General features: G+C 38.2%; 2 protein-coding genes across 2 annotated transcripts in view; both read left to right on the top strand.

The window, feature by feature from the left end:
- The first annotated feature begins 922 nt into the window (after positions 1-922).
- sypl1 (synaptophysin-like 1) lies at positions 923-6,288 on the top strand. Its single transcript, XM_053314144.1, has 5 exons — positions 923-1,036; positions 4,563-4,681; positions 4,851-5,055; positions 5,517-5,708; positions 6,129-6,288. Exons 1-5 carry the CDS (start codon positions 965-967, stop codon positions 6,258-6,260), a joined length of 720 nt encoding a protein of 239 aa, XP_053170119.1. The 5' UTR covers positions 923-964; the 3' UTR covers positions 6,261-6,288.
- Positions 6,289-11,870: 5,582 nt separating this feature from the next.
- Positions 11,871-19,024, top strand: part of atxn7l1 (ataxin 7-like 1) — a 30,389-nt gene continuing 23,235 nt past the window's right edge. Inside the window, exons 1-2 of the mRNA XM_053314139.1 lie at positions 11,871-12,001; positions 12,479-12,553. Of these exons, the coding sequence (XP_053170114.1) occupies positions 11,905-12,001; positions 12,479-12,553 (172 nt within the window). The 5' untranslated portion in view covers positions 11,871-11,904. The remainder of the gene's footprint in view (positions 12,002-12,478; positions 12,554-19,024) is intronic.

Raw genomic sequence — 19,024 nt, forward strand, 5'->3', positions numbered from 1 at the left:
CTCATGAGGACTTCAACTCATTTTCATGTGTAAAATGAGTAGAGTGACCTGTTAATCTTTAATTTGTGTCCTTTCTACAGTATAGAGAAATACAGTGTGGTAAAACTAAAATTTAACTTCGAGCCTCATAATAACACGTGTCCTATATTAGACATGAAAGGATTTAGAGAAAAACTTTTGGTGTGATGTGGATCAGTCATATGACCCAATGAAAAGAAAACGCACAATCCAATGAAACCTCCCTTAGGACACTTCTCATGCACTTTTGGCACTAGAATCTGGAGATACGTAACTTTCATAAAGACCTAACTCCTTACTGCGCGCGTATTTTATTTGGTAATCAACTGCTTATATAGTAACTGCGTGTTATATGAAGCTGTCTCTCTGGCATTTTGATAGTTGGGAGACTTTTCCAGTCCACTAAAGGAAAAAAAACGTTCTTGCAGCAGTGCGGAAGCCATTGGATAGTGTGACGGTTTTTTTTTTTTTTTTTTTCATTTGGCATCCCTTTCCTGTAACTAAACCTACATGACGCTTCTCACCGAAAGCAAAGCGCAATTTGGCACACTTTCCACGCTTTATCCGCTACATCGCCTGCTCGCATCACCAACCAAGCGGAGCGCCAGTCTTTCAACCTACACTGCAAAAAATATCCACATCCACTTCATATTTTTCTATGAACATCTGTTGATTAAAATTCTGAAGCTGCATTTTTTTTACTACGAGGGGGCTGATTTCATCTCCATATCGGACGTTTTCACTTTATTTGGGGAAAAGTTGAACTGTATGACTCACTTTAAAAAAAACTTCAACTGGTCATTTTTTGCAGTGTTGGCAGTAAAACCACGTCACTCTGTCAAAAAAAAAAAAGAAAAGAAAAACTCCCCCTTTTTCCTCCCTGTTGGACCAACATCCACAGTTAAGGAGCAACTGGATAAAGATTTTTTGGAACTTAAGCAAAATCATGATGACCGGATTTCGGCTGAACTTGTCGCCGTTGAAGGAGCCGCTGGGCTTCGTCAAGCTGGTGGAGTGGGTAAGTTAGATGTGTGTATATATATATAAGAGTGTGTGTGTATATGTGTGTGTCTCTCTCTCTCTGTGTGTGTCATACCCAGAGGACAGGGAGGTTCACTTATTTTCTTTGGTCTCCCCCCCCCCCCCCCCCCCTTTCCCCTGGTGATTTCCATCACATTCCTTCAGAAAAGTCACTGAAGTCATTTTTATTTGTTAGAAATAAAGATGGGAAAAAAAATGTTAGTAAACCTCCCAAATATTAACACAAGTCTATCATACAAAGGATTAAAAGCTTGCACACATCTGCAGCTAACAGTTGTCTCCAAAACTAACATAGAAAGTTTATGACACAATTGAGGATTTCCTGCATTTGTATGTCTGTGTCAGTTTATTACCTTGAACATTGTGAATTTAGAGCATTAATATTCATAGACTGAAAAAGAAAAAGTTAGGTGAAGTGTGTCAGCTACAAATGGATTTGCTGGGTTGCATGGGCCTGCCCTTCAAACAATACAGTTATAGATTAATGCATCTCTCAACAATAATTTACCCCTGAGTAACTGTGCAGATGGTTGAACTATTTAGCCTATGCTCACACACACACACACACACACACACACACACACTCACACACTCACTCACTCACTCACTCAGTTTGTCTGTCATGAGAGAATATACAACAGTCTCACACTGAAAGTCCAGTAATCACTTCTGCTCTACATAACTGGGTCAGAGGAATCCAATGTGGGTAATGCAACTCAGCTACAGTTTTCCTCAGCTGTTCTATTTTCTCATCATACATTCATACACACACTCTCACCCACACACACACACACACACACACACACACACATGCACACACACACATGCACACACATACATATCCAGAGCTATAGAGAAACTGAAAAGACACAGTCATCTGACTCAGGACAAGGCTCTGTGTGAGTGTGTATATGTGTGTGTGAGTGTGTGTATAACTGTGTTGGCCTTATGTAACACTTATTTAACAAATGTTCTTCTTCACAAGGGCCTGAACAATACATGTGTGTGCAAACAGGCGCTCATTTAATACTCATGCTGCAACGATTAATTGATTAATTGATAGAATGCCAGAAATTTGCTGGGTTCAGCTTCTCAAATGTGACGATTCAATGCTTTTCTTTGTCATACGTGAGACTGAACAGAATATTTTTGGGCTTTTGGTCTGCTTGGTCAGACAAAACAAGATATTTGAGGACGTCGCTCTGACTGAGATATCAGCACATTCATCAGTAATGAAAATAATCCTTAGTTGCAGCCCTACTTGGAACGGCCTGCAGTATGTGCTGATACAGAGTTCCAACCCACACAATAGTGCAACAGTGTATAGTAATATCTACTGTATATAAAACATAATTAAGTACATACAAGAGTTTGAATGGATACCAAGAACTAGATTTTTATTGGTACCAAATGTCACTGTGAAAAATATGAACTCTAGACTTGTTTTATTATTGTTAGTTGTCTTATCCAACTAACTATAACATCTTAGAAACTGTATTATTTACTTTCAGCTACAAATATTTAAAGGCTAAAGTTATTCTAGGTATGAAAAAGTGAAGAATGGGCACATTTGTTAAATTGCTGCACTTCATGCTTTTCTAACTGATTTTTATAGTTGTACAATTTACTTTCAGTTACAAACATTTAAGTATAACCTTCAACATAATCATGATACATTTCAGTTTGTAGGATGGAGCAGGTGCACACACAACAAGCCTAACAAAACTTTCATTAGTGAATAATGTAACTGGTTAAATACTGCATAACTTATATATTAACTTATATTAACTTATATTTTGTCCCATGTCTGTCTAGCTTGTATATTTCGGAGTAACCCAAATTAAAAAGGCTGTTTACTTGGCACACTAGTGGTCTGGCCTAAACACTCATACCTCAAGAGATATTATCTTAAACAGGAAGAGGGGCTTCAGAGTAGCAGATGCTACAAGGCTGCATCCGTAACTCAATATGCTGGATTGTGATGATGAAGCTGTTTCTCTCTTTTTGGAGGGCGAGTCAGGTTTTTGTGGTCTTATGAAGGAAACGTTGTGGTAAAATAGACACAAGCATTGCTGGCTTTTTGGTAAAGTCAGACTGACCTGGACTCAATGACCCCTGTGTAAGAGCAGGTGAATACTGCTGATTATTCTGGTTGTTTTACTTCAGATTTATGAGGATATTTTTCTTTTTCCCCCCTTTTTTTTTTACAGCTAAAGTCAGATTACAGGTCCTTATCGGAAGCTATCCACACAAACCTCTAACTTAACTTAGTGGAAGCATGACTAAATATTAAATCTGTGTGTTTGATCGATGCAGGCTTGTTACAGTTGTTCATGCTGTGACTCCATGACCTCCAAATGGAAGTGTTACAGTGAAACAAGAGTGCGAGCAAAGTAGCTTACTGTGGTGTCTCGCCAGAAAAACAGGAAGTGGCAGCCAGTGACATCTGGAGAAACATCTGGAAAGGGGCCTGGAGGTGTGTGTATGGGTGTGTGGGTGTAAATGTACAGTATGTATGTGTGTGTGTGTGTGTGTGAGTGTGTGTGTGGGTCTTGTGGTGTGAACCTTAGGCTTCAGCTGAGTGTGCGATACAGTCGTGCTGATGAAACAGAATTTAAGAAAATATTTTTTTAGAGATTTATTTTGTCTGTCATTACCTTTCAGTGTGTGATTTATGATAAAGACCAACATTTTGTCATGTGGTGGGACACACTTCCTGTCCACTACACTGCATGCTGTCTGCTACAGTATAATAAAAATACCTCAAAGCATTTTTAAGTGTTAAATATATGATGATATGAAGCTATGAAAACTGTTGACAGCTCGGATCCTTTCTACAGAATATTGTCAATTATGTTGCACATTTTCAAATTTTCAGATCTTCATTATTTCTCTTAAGTGTGAGTAAATCGATATCGGTGGGAGTCAGACTGAGCTTAATAGCCATCACATTATATGATCAGTGTTTCACCCGCTGCAGCTTGAGGGTTAAGCTTAGTCGCAGCCACTCTGGCTAAAAGAATTCAGCATGTGTTGGTTTTAAGGAGTATTAGTGTCACATGGCCTACACGCTGAATCAGATGCTTTTCTGCCCCTGCAAGAAAAATAATTCAATGGCTGAATGGCAGCATTAGAGTAGCCATTCTGCAAGCCACACTTTATTGTATTTTATTTAATTCAATTTTCCTTTTATCTTAAGACATTAAAAGAGTCATTTGATTCACTCGTTAATCAGGATTTATTAAGTCCTTGAAGTTACTGTTCTATAAACAAGACATTGAAACAGTTTAATTTCCAGCTGGCCATTAGTTCTTCCTCACTGCTAATATTGTGTCCTCAGTTTCCATCTTTGTTCAGTATGCTCAAACAAACATTCAATAATCAGTCTGTCATTTAAAAGAAACATTTTGCATCACAGCTTTATTAGAAAGAATGTTATAAAATCATCTCTTCCTGTTTAATAAATCTCCTTATCTCTCGCCCTCTTTTCTCTTTCCAAACAGCTCACGGCCATATTTGCTTTTGGAAGCTGTGGTGGATTCTCAGGGAGGAACATCATATCCCTCTTCTGTGGTGATGGCAGAAATGAAACTCTCAACGCCAACTTTCACTACCCATTTAGGTGAGAATTCCAACGCGTTTTGGTGATTTTCACCATCGGGCGCAGGTCTGAAATGTTAAGTGATTAATCATCTTCACGGATAGTAAATCAATTCTAGGACAACATGTGTAGGAATGAAAATTAAATAACAGTCAATTATTTTAACTTTCCATCGTGTGTTGTTGGCTAGGTTAAGCCAGGTTCCACTCATTGAGGGAAACGCCACTATTTGTAATAACTCCGTCACAGCAACATACATGGTGGGAGACTCCGCCTCTTCATCTGAGTTCTTCGTGGGCATCGCCATCATCTGCTTCCTGTATAGCATGATAGCTCTGTTGGTTTACTTGGGCTACATGCACGTCTACAAGGACTCTGACTTTGGACCCATTTTTGTGAGTACTGATCGAAAACTTAAAGGACCAGTGTAAGATTTAGTGGCATCTAGCGAAATGGACATGGCAGAAATGGAATATAATATTCATGTATATTTCAATCAGTGTATAATCCCATACAAGTAAAAATCATTGTGTTTTCATTACCTTAGAATGAGCCCTTTATATCTACATAGGGAATAGGTCCTCCTCCACTGAGGCCACCATGTTACACCGCCATGTTTCTACAGTAGCCCAAACACTGGCTCTAGAGAGGTCTTTTGCATTTTGTTGCAGCCACTGTGTGTAGGTTCTCCTACAAACTTGGAAAGGGAGCATGAAGGGGAGGTGTACTCATTTGGTTGCAATCTGCAACTTCGCCACAAGATACCACTAAATCCTACACACAGTTCCTTTAAATCAAATCCTGAAATGAATGACGTATCAGATCTGAAATTTCTCGTGTCCACTCTTATTTCCAGGACTTTCTGATCACAGCGGCCCTGGTGTTCCTGTGGCTGGTGTGTTCATCTGCCTGGGCAAAGGGCCTGCAGAATGTGAAGGACGCCACAGACACTGACGGCCTCAGTGCCACGCTGGGATTTTGCAAGGGGAGCAACATCACTTGTGAGGTCACAGAGTTTGCCAACCTGCGGACACTCAACATCTCAGTGGTGAGAAGAAACAAAAAAGATGTATCCATTTCCATTTAAAATCCACACTCATGATGAGTTCATCAAAAATCTTCGGTTTTAGCCTGTGAATTTGACCAGTTGAAATATAGTCATTGATTCTGGCAGCGTCCCATCACCCCAGTTTATATAATAGTATGCTAGCAGACTGCATCATAAACATCAAGCAGCCTGACTCACAGTCATGAGACACCGAGCAATAACACTTTCATTTACCTCAGACATTGTTGCCGTGCTCTGCTCAATATTTCCTGTGTTACAGGTCCAAAATCAAATTTGTTGGGATGAACACAAATGTGGCCACAGTGTGAGAATCCATACACTGTCGGAAATGTTTTCTTTTGTGTTTTCAACATTTTTTTTAGTTACTATACTTTCTTCCCCATGTTCTCATTCTTCCAGGTGTTTGGCTACCTCAACATGTTTGTGTGGGCAGGTAATGCCTGGTTTGTGTACAAGGAGACCCGTTGGCACTCTCAGAAATTCTCTACCCAGTCTGGACCTGCAAGGCAACAGGTCCCTGCGCCCATCTAATACACACTGCAACACGCAACACACACAGACACAGAGGTCACACACAGAGGAGACAGTAACAAACAGCCACAGTTAGAGCACAGGTACACACACATGCACGCACACACACACAAAATGCTCTGTGAAGACAATAAGATGAAGGAGAATTTGGTAGATCATTGATATAAAAGCTATTATCTTGGATTTGGACCTTTTCAGCACGGTAGCAACAGTTTTACTAGTCATAGGAGAGTTGAATTGGCATTTTAGAGCCTGAAATGTCTTTATCGTATCATTCCCTGCAGATTCATGGTACACATTTTTAAGAACAGTTCTGAAAGACATGTAAATTTCCCCAAAAATATCATCTAGAGGGCTAAAGCAACCCTGCGGTGGTGGCAGCACAAGGAGAATAGGCACCACACCTGCACCACATGTTTGAGTAGATCAGCTTTTATGTTTTATTTTTACCTGCTCCATATATACTATAGCAACACCAATGCAATAAGTATGTCAAAGCCTTTATTTGTGCCTTCTTACAACAACACCAATGTGGTTTCTTATGCTTTAGTAAGCAGATAGAAGTGCAGACAATGACTAAATGTGCTCACAACTTGAGCCTTATAGCAGTGTTATGGCTTACACGTCTAGCAGTTCTCTCACTTCCCTGGTTCCCTTTTTAGTATATTTGTTGAATTTGTTCTGCTTAATTGTATGCTGATGAATGTAAGGTACTTTTTTTTTTTTTTTTAGTAAGGATATAAATTTGATTAAGATGTTCAGGGCGACAGAGAGGTGATGTTGTTTGTAGTGCACTATGAATTTCTACACTTTATTACCATATCAGAAAATTACATTCATTGTACTGTATTTTAGTGACATACAGTATATTTCATAAATTTGTCATTGGCCTTAAATGTGAGGACTTACACATTTTGTATGTTTTAAGATTCAGACCGTTTGTGTCATTCATTCATTCAGGATTTTTCATCTTCCTCCTTTCTGAAATAGTGTCAGCAAGTAGAAATGATACACTGATGAAGCCATTATTCTTGATTCAGTACAATAATATAACAACTAGAACCAAGGATGACCTGTAGATGAAGAAGTTAGAAAAGCTTTATGACACATCAGACAGTGACTGTTAAATTAGCTGTAACCCAAATATCAGGAAGGTGTTCCTAGTTAATATATTTTGCCCTCATATGGTGCTTAATATGCTTTTATGATGCCACTCAAAGCACTGTGAGTTTGTAAATTCATAGATAATACTTGATTGATCTTGCCCTGTGAGTGCTGTGTGAGTTTGAAATCTTCCAGTTTCAGGCTTTGATTAGTTTAGTCTCTACTAGGGTACCATTTGAAGGTTAAATCCTTCCATGATTGTGTCAATTTAAAAAAAAAACTAAATCCTTATTTTTTCATATCATGTTGAATGTATTAGCGACTTCTTTACTTTTTCCATTACTGTTAAACACAATATTCTGCCAAAGCTCTGTTCTTTTCTTCCCAAATTAAGCTCAGTAAATATCTCCATGTGACATAAAATGAATTATTTTGCTGTCATTCAAACCAGTCTGTCTTTATTTTCCATTGGTATTTTTGTTGTTGTTGTTTTTACATTTAATTTTCAGTATGTAGACGGTTAGTTGAAGTAATTCCTGATTGTGTTTTTCTTTTATGTCTGTTGCCTATTTTGATATTGCAAAAAATGTAAGCAGGTTGATGTAAATTCATTTAACTTTACCCAAGGACAAAGTTAAATGAAGCAACAAGTGTTATGGGGTGTACTGGTTATGCCTCTGTCTGTACTCTTGTAATCATCCAACCAGCTTTTATAGCTTTGTCAATGATTCCTGTGCATTTAACCTGCCAAACTGTCTCATTGAAGAGATATACATCCACTCTGTGACATGCAAAATTTCAATGTGCCTTTATGTTTTGTTTTTGCAATAAAAATGAATGATTTTTTTTCATTGATCTCTTTGGTGATTTCCCTGCTTGCGTGTGGTTGTATATACGGTATGTGTGCACATGCATGGATATATGTATTTGCAGGTTTAAACATCTGAGGTCTGAGGTCTGAGGTCTTTGCTTGGATTCAACTGGCCTGTTGTGATTAATCTGGTGGGGAATAAAATGTTAAACAAGAGTTAAAGAATTTAAAGCACTTATAACACTCCAGAAATGTACTTTTTAGTTCTAGGTTTGTCACAACATTGTGGTTGAGTTATCCCATGTGTGTATAAGAGTAACAGACAAAAGATAGAGCTTTAGATTATAGATAATAGATGACTGAGCTGGTGAGTGTACAATATGCGAAAGACAGGAAGCATTGCATTAACCACAAATCATTATAAGTGTGTGTGTGTGTGTGTGTGTGTGTGCGTGTGTGCGTGCATGGATATGAGTATGACCTGATTTGACACAACAGCATAAACTAATCAAGGTCATTTCCTTACCCTCATTTAAGGCTGTCATTTCCTCTGTACTGTATCTCCAACATCTTCTTGACTCGTGCTCTCATTCTGATTCAGCTAAAAAGAACATTTGCGTGATCGTTGGTGTTCACGCAGTAGATTCTTTAGTTCTGTTCAGGATTTATAACACCAGACAGTAACGGATTTACCATGAAGTGGGACATTTACAGTATGTGAGTGTGGTGAGAGAGAGAGAATGCCTAATCACACTTGGATTTCGGGGGGATTTTTTTTTTATTTGTGGTGATCATTTGCACCTGTGGACATTTCATTCTGAAAATAAATCTTAGGTTTAGGGCTTTGCAGAATTGCTATAATGTTTCTATGAGGTATTTTATTTATAAAGATGAGATGAAGATGCATGCAACTGTATATATAACTGTTGCGGTGCATCATTTGAATAAAAGTCATATCTTTAAAACTGCATGTTCAATATATCTGAGGAGAGAAGTATTGTGGTTTATTTCAGGTTTCTTAAAAAGTCGATGGTTCCATGTGCTGCCACTATGTAGTCTGACATTGTACATGAAATGCAGGTTCTATTTTCAGCCACAAGAGGTCAACGTAGGGCCATGGGCTTGACCTACTCTGACACTCGGGAGAAGCTGACTATATAACATCTTTGGAAAAACATCAGCACAATAAAACTAATTGACCAGGAGAATGTAGTTTTTCAATTCTGTTTACTTGTGACGTCTCTATTTTTTTAATTTCAACATTATTAAATGACTGCAAAGTGTTGTAGGCCTTAAATGTGTGTGTGTGTGTGTGTGTAGGGGGCGTTAACAGGAGGGAAACCTGCCCACGTACATGGAATTTATCGATGATTCATTCTATGAATTGTACCTGTGCTTTTCCTGGTACGACATGTTAAAGAAAGTGTCTTCCATTAAAAGGTTGTTTTAGGACACTTGAATGTAGCAGAGACATCGTTATAATTTATTTAGTAAGTTCAAATGTCTGCTTGACCTGTTGTCCCAAGAAACTGTAAAACAGCATCAGATGGGATAAGTTGTGCAACAGCCATGTGATATTTGAGAGGCTACAATTAAAATCAAACTATATATTTTGTATGGGAGGAAATTTGTGTCATAATATTAACTCTTACTAGGGACATCTTGTAGCTTCTTGAAAGCGGTGTGGTGTCCAACCTCAGACCTCACATGCACAATGCTGCAACATAATTCAGGCTTCACTTTTAGGCCCTTTAGTGAAATCAGCATATAAAAATAGACTTTTTGCTGTGTGTGTTTGTGAACAACTGAAGTCACTGTAATGCTGCAGCTGTAACCTTAGAATGTCATCTGGGCTATACTAACACTGTAATGTTAGATGGTAAAGCAATAGTTTTCATAGTTTTGACCTCCTCTTTCCATTGTTAAAAATAAATAGTCACTAGAAGCTCTCTATCCAGGTTTAAACATAATATGGTACAACCCCTCTTAAAAAACTCTTCATCATAATGTATCCTACCACAATTATGCAGGCACTACCCAGATATACATACCCATAACCCCAAATTACCCAAATAGCCTAATCACGTGCAAAATTGTTTACCTGAAATTAAAGAGTTGATCAAACCTACCTGCATATTTACAATAATAAAACAGAGGTACTACTAAGAAGAAGCTAGAAATGTAGGCATTATATTTGACTGTAACCTCACCTTTAAGGAACATTTTCCAAACGTGTATTTTTTTTACAATCAAGATCCATCTCCAAAAAATTAAATTCTTCAGTGATTTGGAGATGGTCATATGTGTATAATATATGTATATATATAATCCGGACTATTGCATCTCTGTACTCCTGCCTTAGTCAGAAGCAATTATGCCTACAAATTGCTCAGAATTTAGCTGCCAGGCTTTTACTGGATAGTAAGAAAAGGGACAACATTACACCTGTTTTAGCATCATTGCACTGGCTCTCTTTATATCTTGGAGTTGATTTTAAAATTGTGTTACTTACTTTTAAAGTCCAACTTGGACTGGCCCCAGAATATATAACATTCTATGAAACCATCACATGATATTAGATCACTTACTCCTTATCGACCCAGGTCCAATTTTGTAACCACAGGGAATCAGGGAATCAGGCTTTCACTGTTAGGGACCCCAAACTCTGGAATGCACTTCCTATAGACATCAGACTGTCGATATCTGTGTCAACTTTTTAAAAAGTTAAAACCTACTGTAAGGATTGTATTCCTGCAATGTACCAATGTTAAGTGTATTTGTGTATGCTTTTATACATATATTTATGCTTCTGTTTGGATATGTATGTGTGTGCCCATATTTTTTTTAATGTTTTTTTTTAAATCAGTTTTTACTGGACTGAGAATTTTTAAAAAGGACTTAAAAAGTTTATTTTTAGCAGAACCTTTGACTTTTAATTACCTTGCTGGTTTCTGCTTTTATTCTCTTCTTTTTATGATGTTTTATGCATAGCTAGGGTTGGCTTTTGGGGCTACAGTCCTGAATGTTTTCTCAAGAGCCCTGAATCTTAATATATATTTAAAAAATCTAGTTGAAGTCACTTCAGTTTATCAACAATTGTGATTAAGAGTGAAACTTCTGAAGGCATGTTACTGGGTGAAATGTAGTTTAAAATTTATGTCATATTATTTTGGTTTCCCTTTTGATTTAATGCATTATTGTTATTTATTTATTTTTATGTGTGTTCTTTTTGGAAAATAGTTCATAAGGACCGAAATAAATCACAGAAGTCATACAATGCAGTAAGATTAAATTCTGTGCTGAACCATCCAAAAAGTGTCTAATTTTGTTTAATCTATTCTATTTTATTTCCTTGTGAAACACTATAAGTGCTACATAAATAAAGATACAGGCACATTATGTCAGTTTTGTCTCACTTAGATTGGCCAAAGTTATTTAAATGTGTAATTTCTAATCTTTCCTAATGTGCTCTCTCATGTGACCTTGTTACTGTCCTGGAGTGAGCACCCTGTTGTAATGTTAAGAGGCTTTCAGCTGTACCTGCACACTGAACTTTTGAACTCGTGAATAGCCGCCCTGTCTCCGAGCGACGCCGGACGGACCCGAAGCAAGCCGACAGTGACGTCAGCGTAGCTCGTCCTTTCGTTTTTTCGCCTGCTGCTGCTGCTGCGTGCGAGAAGGAGAGAGAGGAAAAAACGGGTCTCAGCAAAGCAACAAGAAGGAAGAGCAATGGCGACACTGGATCGCCAAATACCAAGTCCGGATACCTTCCTTTGCCAGCCTTGGTCTTCCTTCGTCAGTGCGGTTAAATTACGTTTTGTTGACAGTAAGTTCGCACGTCGATAGCGTTGTTGTTTTTGCGCACAAACTGTCGGGAAGTGCGTGCTCCAACTGTCTGTGATTGAGTTGAGTTAAGCTCCTCCACCATGCAGGGTCTGTCAAAGCCTAAGCAAAGTAAACTGTCAAAAAAAAAATATCACCACGAAATGCATTATTAATATGTTGCTTTGGCAGACGTGCACAGACGGAGTGGATAAAGCTAACCATTACAGTGCAGAGTTTTAAAGCTAGTTTTTAATGCGAGCTGTTAATGCAACCCCGTAACTGTCCAGGTGTAAGTTTGTTAGCTTTGACAGCTCCACTTGATTCAGGAAGCCAGCTCTAGGCGCTAGTAGCGAGCTAATGCTAACCCCCGACAGACAGCCTCACACCAGCATGGCTTCAAACGCATGGCCCCCAAAGTTTTGTTGTGAATGCTCCTGCCGTATTTTTAAATGGCTTTTTTTTTGGGTTTATTATTCAGACGCAGACTCATCTTTGGAGAACAGCGACAAAGAGCTTTACTGCCTCGGTGAAGCTGTGAAGCTCAGCAAAGAAAGTAAGGAAGTTACATTAATATACACACAGCACTGTCACGATAATGGTTTGTTTTTGTTGTTGTTGCTGACGCTGTTGTTGTTGTTGTTATTAGCGGGAAGAAATGTCACTTTTTCTTAACAATTTATAATGACATATATATTACCAATACTCTATATCAGTGCTGCCATATTAATAAACCTGCTATGAGTTTGACTAACTACAATAGGTTGTAACTATGGCAATAATCTTCCCTTTGATGTCTCTATTATTATAATTTCGTGTACAAAATGTCATAAATTTAAAAAATCTAATTCAATACAATACAATAGCTCTCTTATAAATTCAACATTTATGAAACCTATACATTTTCAGTGTTTGTTTACATTGTCAGACAGCTGATAATTCTGCTTTATGTCTATTATTGATGTTGCAGTGAATGATGGTGGTGTACTAGGTAGGGTGCATTGTATTGAATGGTGTTCCTAAAAATTTGTCCACTCCATTAATATACATGAGGAGGGCAAAATATTAGGAAAACCAGTCAATATAAAGCACCATAGTACACCACCGCCACTTAGTAAGACCTCAGTAATACACCTAAATTAGAATGATCAACTTTTCAACAACAACAAAACTGAAAATGTATAAACTTAAAAATGTCGAATTAATAGTAAAAGCTGTTGTATTGGATCGGATTAGGTTGCACAGGTGTACCTAATGACTATACATCCAGTTTACAGTCATATGAAGCATCAAAGAGCTGGAGGCGGTGAATGATTGATATCTTTGTGTGAGAAAATGACTCTAAATGATCAATAGATTATAAAAATAGTTGCCAATTAATATTCTGTCAACTGACTAATCAACAGAACAAAAAAATTGAGTGTATTAGAGCGGCATCAAATATTAACCAGCAGTTGTTACATACATCTTCTGATGTACTGGGATATCGCAAATATCATGGAGCAAGTGGCATGTGATGAATAAGATGACTTTACTTAGAAGTTGTGAGTGTCATTTGTGAGAGAATTCTATTAGTTTCAGTACTGCTCTATCATAGTTTCAGCAGAAGGGCAAGTAAAACCAGACTTTCCCAGTGGGCAGGAGAAGAGTTTGTATTATTTATTGTTAATGTTGTATGATAATGCAACTTTAACTAAGCTATTATGCAGCTAGCTGGAAAATAGAGGTGCTGGATTCTGTTTTTCAGTGTTTCCTGTTGTCTAAGTCAAACAGTAGTCCCATGGTCTCTTGATATGTTATCTACATGTATTTGATTGGATAACATTATCAGAGTACTTTTGGTCATTTCAGCCAGAGCCGCCTGAGACTGAACAGTACCTAATTGGCTCTTGCTTGTGTGTGTATACTTGAAGTGGCATTTGGGCTCTTGTTTAAAAATTTAGCTAATGGATTCTGTATATAAAGAGGAGGTTGTGGGGTGTGGAGGGCTGTCCTAAAGCATTGAGTGGGTACCTCCACCCCTCCCCAATCCCTCCAGGGATAGAGTAAAAGGAGTTCCTCCTCACCTCACCACGTATAAATACCCACAGAAGCACGCGTTGCACGGTTGAGTCACTCCTGAAATTTTGAGCGTGCTGCAGCCCTCGTACAAACACTCACACACACACAGCTAGGGGAAACTCTTCACACTCTCACTGGTCAAATACCAGCCCCTCCTCCCACACCAACACACACACTCTCTCTCTCTCTCTCTCTCTCCCTCTCTCTCTCTCTCTCTCTCTCTCTCTCTCTCTCTCTCTCTCTCTCACATGCCTCATCTTCCTCTCTCAGAGCCAGACTGGAGCGCTGTTTCCAGAATTGCTGATCTGTTGGCTGGCAACTTGACACTAAGGCCTGCTGAGAGTGATACACACGCACACACTCACATAGACAAACACGAGCCTGACAAACACATAGGGATGCACATCTTAAACGCTTGATTCGTATAATTGCATCTAGCAGAATAAAGTGTGATTCATATATTACATGTAAACTCACTTGACATTTCATTGCAGACATATAATCTACATTTCTAGATGGTGCAATCAGGTTGTCAGTAATTATCGCGTGTGGTGCAGGACATGATTGGTATCTATGTCTTTATCTCTCTCGCTCTCACACACACAGTGGAGATGTTGACAGCCAGCAGCAACATAGTCCGACTAGACTGGCAGCCACTGTCATCATCTCACTGGAAATAGGCGGTGCTGTAATAGGGCTCTGTGTATGATTACTACTCTTGTTAGCAGGGATGGGAAGAAACATGATGATAGTGATTCTTTAAATGTTGTTTCAGTATGTGTTGTTATTCTTTGAGTATACTGTGATATATGAAAAACAGCTGATTGATGCCCATGTGATATTCTGTATCAGGTATATCAGGTACAGTAGATTTAAATGTGAAAAATGCATAAAACAAAACAGCCTATAATTAGCTGAATGAGCCTAAATACTTTGTTTGTTGTTTGTTTTGTAGAATTCAAGCACAGTCGGTAATAAGGGCAATTTATGACTAACTTAAAGATAAAAGTGTTGCCAGAGGACCAAGAGTTTCATGCCTCCTGAACAGAAGTTGAATTGGCTTGTTCTTGCCAGGGAAAGCGTGCAGTACACTTGATATGAAGGCTTGATTGGAACAACAGTATAGCCGTCTGTGATCTGTCACTGAAACCACTCTTAATGTTTGTTTAATAAATGGCCTCGTGCAATAGTTAACCTGGCAGGAGTTCACTTTTTCAGCCTGGCTCTTTATATCGAGCCAAAATCACTACACGATTGGATGACTCTGACCTCGAAAACATTTTGCAATGAAAACTGGAAACTTTACACAGCGATCAGTGTGTGCATTTGGCAAGCAGTCAGTTTGGAAGAGTTGATTTAAACCTTATTGAAATTATGAATGTCACATCTTCTTACTACACATGTGGAGTGTGGCATGATGTCTTTACAGCTTATTGTTTTTGTGATGAGGTTTACCTACAAGAAAACCCCTGCTACCTACATTTGGGTGCCAATTGTACATCTAAGAAACCCTCTTAGGCACCACCATCTTCAGTTAAATCATTATAATGTCCACTATCATTGTATATGTTGGCATCAGTGACATCATCAGTAGTTAAGTCTAACTTTTTGCACTTATTCAACACTCAAATCAAGGAGCCGCATTCACGTACATGGTTACAGATGTTTCAACACGCTGCTATCGCTCCACACTTGGCTCTTCTCGGCCTGCAACTTTCGTAATCTCTCCTACATTGACAATTTTAGCCTTTTTGGGGAATGCAGACAATGGTTCAGACATGATGGTCTACATCCAAAAATTCTGTGGGCTAAAATTCTATCTTCAAACATTTCCTACAGCACTGTCCACCCACATGTAGCTCCATCGGGCAGCCAAAAAAAAACAAAACAACAACCCCTCTCACAGTGACCGGGCCATCTACTGTTGATGTCTCCGGTATCGTAGCCCCAGTGACAATAGTACTCCCTGTAGGTTTTCTGCTGCACACATGCTTGGACCTGTCATTTGTGATCCATCCTCTTACTTTCTCCTCTTTTTTTTCACAACCATTTCAAAAAACCTCCTCCTCTGGACATGGCCATTTTAACCCCCTTCCTCTATTACGTGAGGCCATGTCCAAAACTCATTTGGTCAGCTCCGTCTCGCCATCCTCTCCCCCTGGTGCTGTCCCTTACTCCCCCTGCGGGCCATCTGCTATTTCCACTTCTCTGTGATTTGCAACAACAGATCCCCCTGCTGTTTTCCTAGAAAGCCTCGTAGGGGAGCATATAGGCTATGTGCAGTTCCCATCCTGTTTGCTGCCCCTTGTCATGTCTTTTAGTAATAAGTCCTTTATCTTTAATTATTTTATTGCTTTTACTAATCCGAATCTTTTAGGATTACAGAGACATGGCTGTCACTAGGGGATCCTGTTCCCCTGATTGAGGCTATGCCCCTGATTTTCAGTATTCCCACATTCCCAGGTCTTTTGCTAGAGTGGGTGGTCTCTAGCAGTTTTTTTTACAAGTGCCATCCGGTTACTTTTGATAATTTTGTTTCCTTTTGAAGTGTTAAGTTTCTTACTTGCTGGCCTTGCCCCCTTATTCTGCATCTTAATTTCTAGGCCTCCCTAATCAGTTTTCTGAGCTTTTATTTATTGCTATGTCTAAATATGTCAGGGTGATTTTAATATTCATGCATGTTGTCCTTCCCATTCCCTCACCAATAATTTTTTTTTAGATCTTATACACTCTTTTAACTTCATTCAATCTGTTCAATTAGCCACACATTGTAAAGGTCACACCCTAGTCTTGGTTTTCCAATCCAGTTAGTCTCTTTGGTGTTTTTAAAGTTCCACCACAGCTTTATTCTCAACCCTACAATATATTCTCACATTCTAAACACTGGTTGAGAACTAAATACTGTGATGCCTTTAATTTATCCACCTTTAATGGCCCCTATGTTTCCTCTTGGTTCATATGCACTGTTATATTCATTTAATGACCAGAGCCTGTCCATCCAGACCAATTTGAAGAGTTTAAAACTAGGAAACAAAAATTAAATAAGCTCCCCTGGTTGAAAAATCACACTCAAGCCCATAAAATGAATGTTGAAAATCACTGGATGGTAAACACATCTGAAATGGCACATAACACAAACACAAAAATCAGATGTTGATTTATTAGAAAGCTGTTAAGGATGTGATATAGGCCTTTTTCTCTGAATTGATATCTAGAAATAACTACAATCATAAAGTTCTCTTTAGGGTAATTGACTATTAGCGGTCCCTCCACCGCTCTTTCTGTACCTGATGAGTTGTCTGGGAAAAAAAAAAAAAACTCACTCATTTTGTTAATAAGTTGGAGAGTATCAGTATCCAGCCTGACCCTTGGATTCTTTCTTTTTCCCATTTTTGTTCTGCCTCTTATTCTCATTTCAATCAGTGTTAGAGGATACTGTCTCCTATATGAACTCCTCTTCCTGCATCTCAGACATCATCCCTACTAAACAGCTCAAGGAGGTATTTTCCACTGTTGGTTATTTTGCAATTGTTTAACAGTTCTCTGGCTTCTGTTTCTTAACCAAACATTTTTAAGCATGCTATTATTCATTCGTTGCTAAAGAAACCTAATTTGGACCCCCTGTCCAGACCAATCTCCAAATTGTCTTTTTTATCTTAGGTTTTGGAGAAAGTAATCTCTGTTTCCAATCTGATTTTAAAGCACTTCATAGAACAGAGACAGCTTTTGTTAAAGTTAATAATCACCCACTGCTCAGTGCAGACAGAAGTGACTGCTCGATTTTAGGTCTTTTAGATTTAAGTGCCACATTTGACATATTTAAGTTCATATTATCGTCTTATATCGCTTTGAATCTTTCTCTCAGCTTATTACACTCCTTCCCCTCTCAAATACAGCTTTTTCTCTTTCTCTGGGTAATTCTGCTTTGATGGTTCAGTTCAGTTATGGTGTACCTCACGGTTCTGTTCTTGGCCCTCTTCTGTTTGCTATATACATGCTGCCAACACACTTTACTTGGGTGTCAGGCAGTGCGAGACTTATTATCAGGATAAGAAAGGCATGATCACATTAGCCCTGTGCTTGCCTACCTACGCTGGCTTACTTTTAGGTGCATTGATTTTAAAATCTTAATGCTAACTTGCTTTAAACAACTTCACATCTACATACTGTACATCTGTGATTGATTGACCTGAAGTTAGAGCCCAACCGATACTGGATTTTTGGGGCCGATACTGATATTAAGGAGTAAAAAAAATTCTGATATGGATATAGGAACCTATAAAATCTGTTTTATTTTTTCCCAAATTCAGTTTTATTTTTTCCCAAATTCAGTTTTTTTCCTTTTTTAATTTTTGTGAATTCCGTTTTTTCCGTTTTAATTTTTGGGAATCCTGTTTTTTTACCTTTTGCTCTTGTTTCACTAACAAAAACAGTGTGTTTTTAATGTAAATGACTAAAATGTACACAAATTAAATAAAAATTAACTTAAATTTATTGAGATGACAAACAACACATTTCCTCAACACCGTACCGTACAGTAATAGTGTCGAGTTTTGAAGGGGGATGGGCTCAGTGTGTGGAGGGGGCTTGTTGTGCCACCCAAATTTGCTTCCCTCCGTGCCTCCATTCCTCTTCCATACGAAAACAGCATTTCAGTCAAATTATGTCAAATTCCATGATATTCCGCTTTAAAAATAAATTCTGTTTTAATCGACGATCCCGCGATTCCGTCCGCGATTTTGTGATTACAGAAATCATAGGGTCCTATGGATATATTATATATATATATATAAAATATTATATGTACAGAACATAAACACTTTTTTTTGCAATGATTCCTCAAATGTGATTATCAAACACTTGTGACAAAGCTTATATTTTACAGTTAAACATTAAACTTTATTGTATAAAATAAGTGCACAGAAACAGTAAAGTTCAGCTATGAATAAATTGAAAAAATATATAT

Source organism: Scomber japonicus, chromosome 23, assembly GCF_027409825.1.
Source record: "Scomber japonicus isolate fScoJap1 chromosome 23, fScoJap1.pri, whole genome shotgun sequence".
Lineage (NCBI taxonomy): Eukaryota > Metazoa > Chordata > Actinopteri > Scombriformes > Scombridae > Scomber > Scomber japonicus.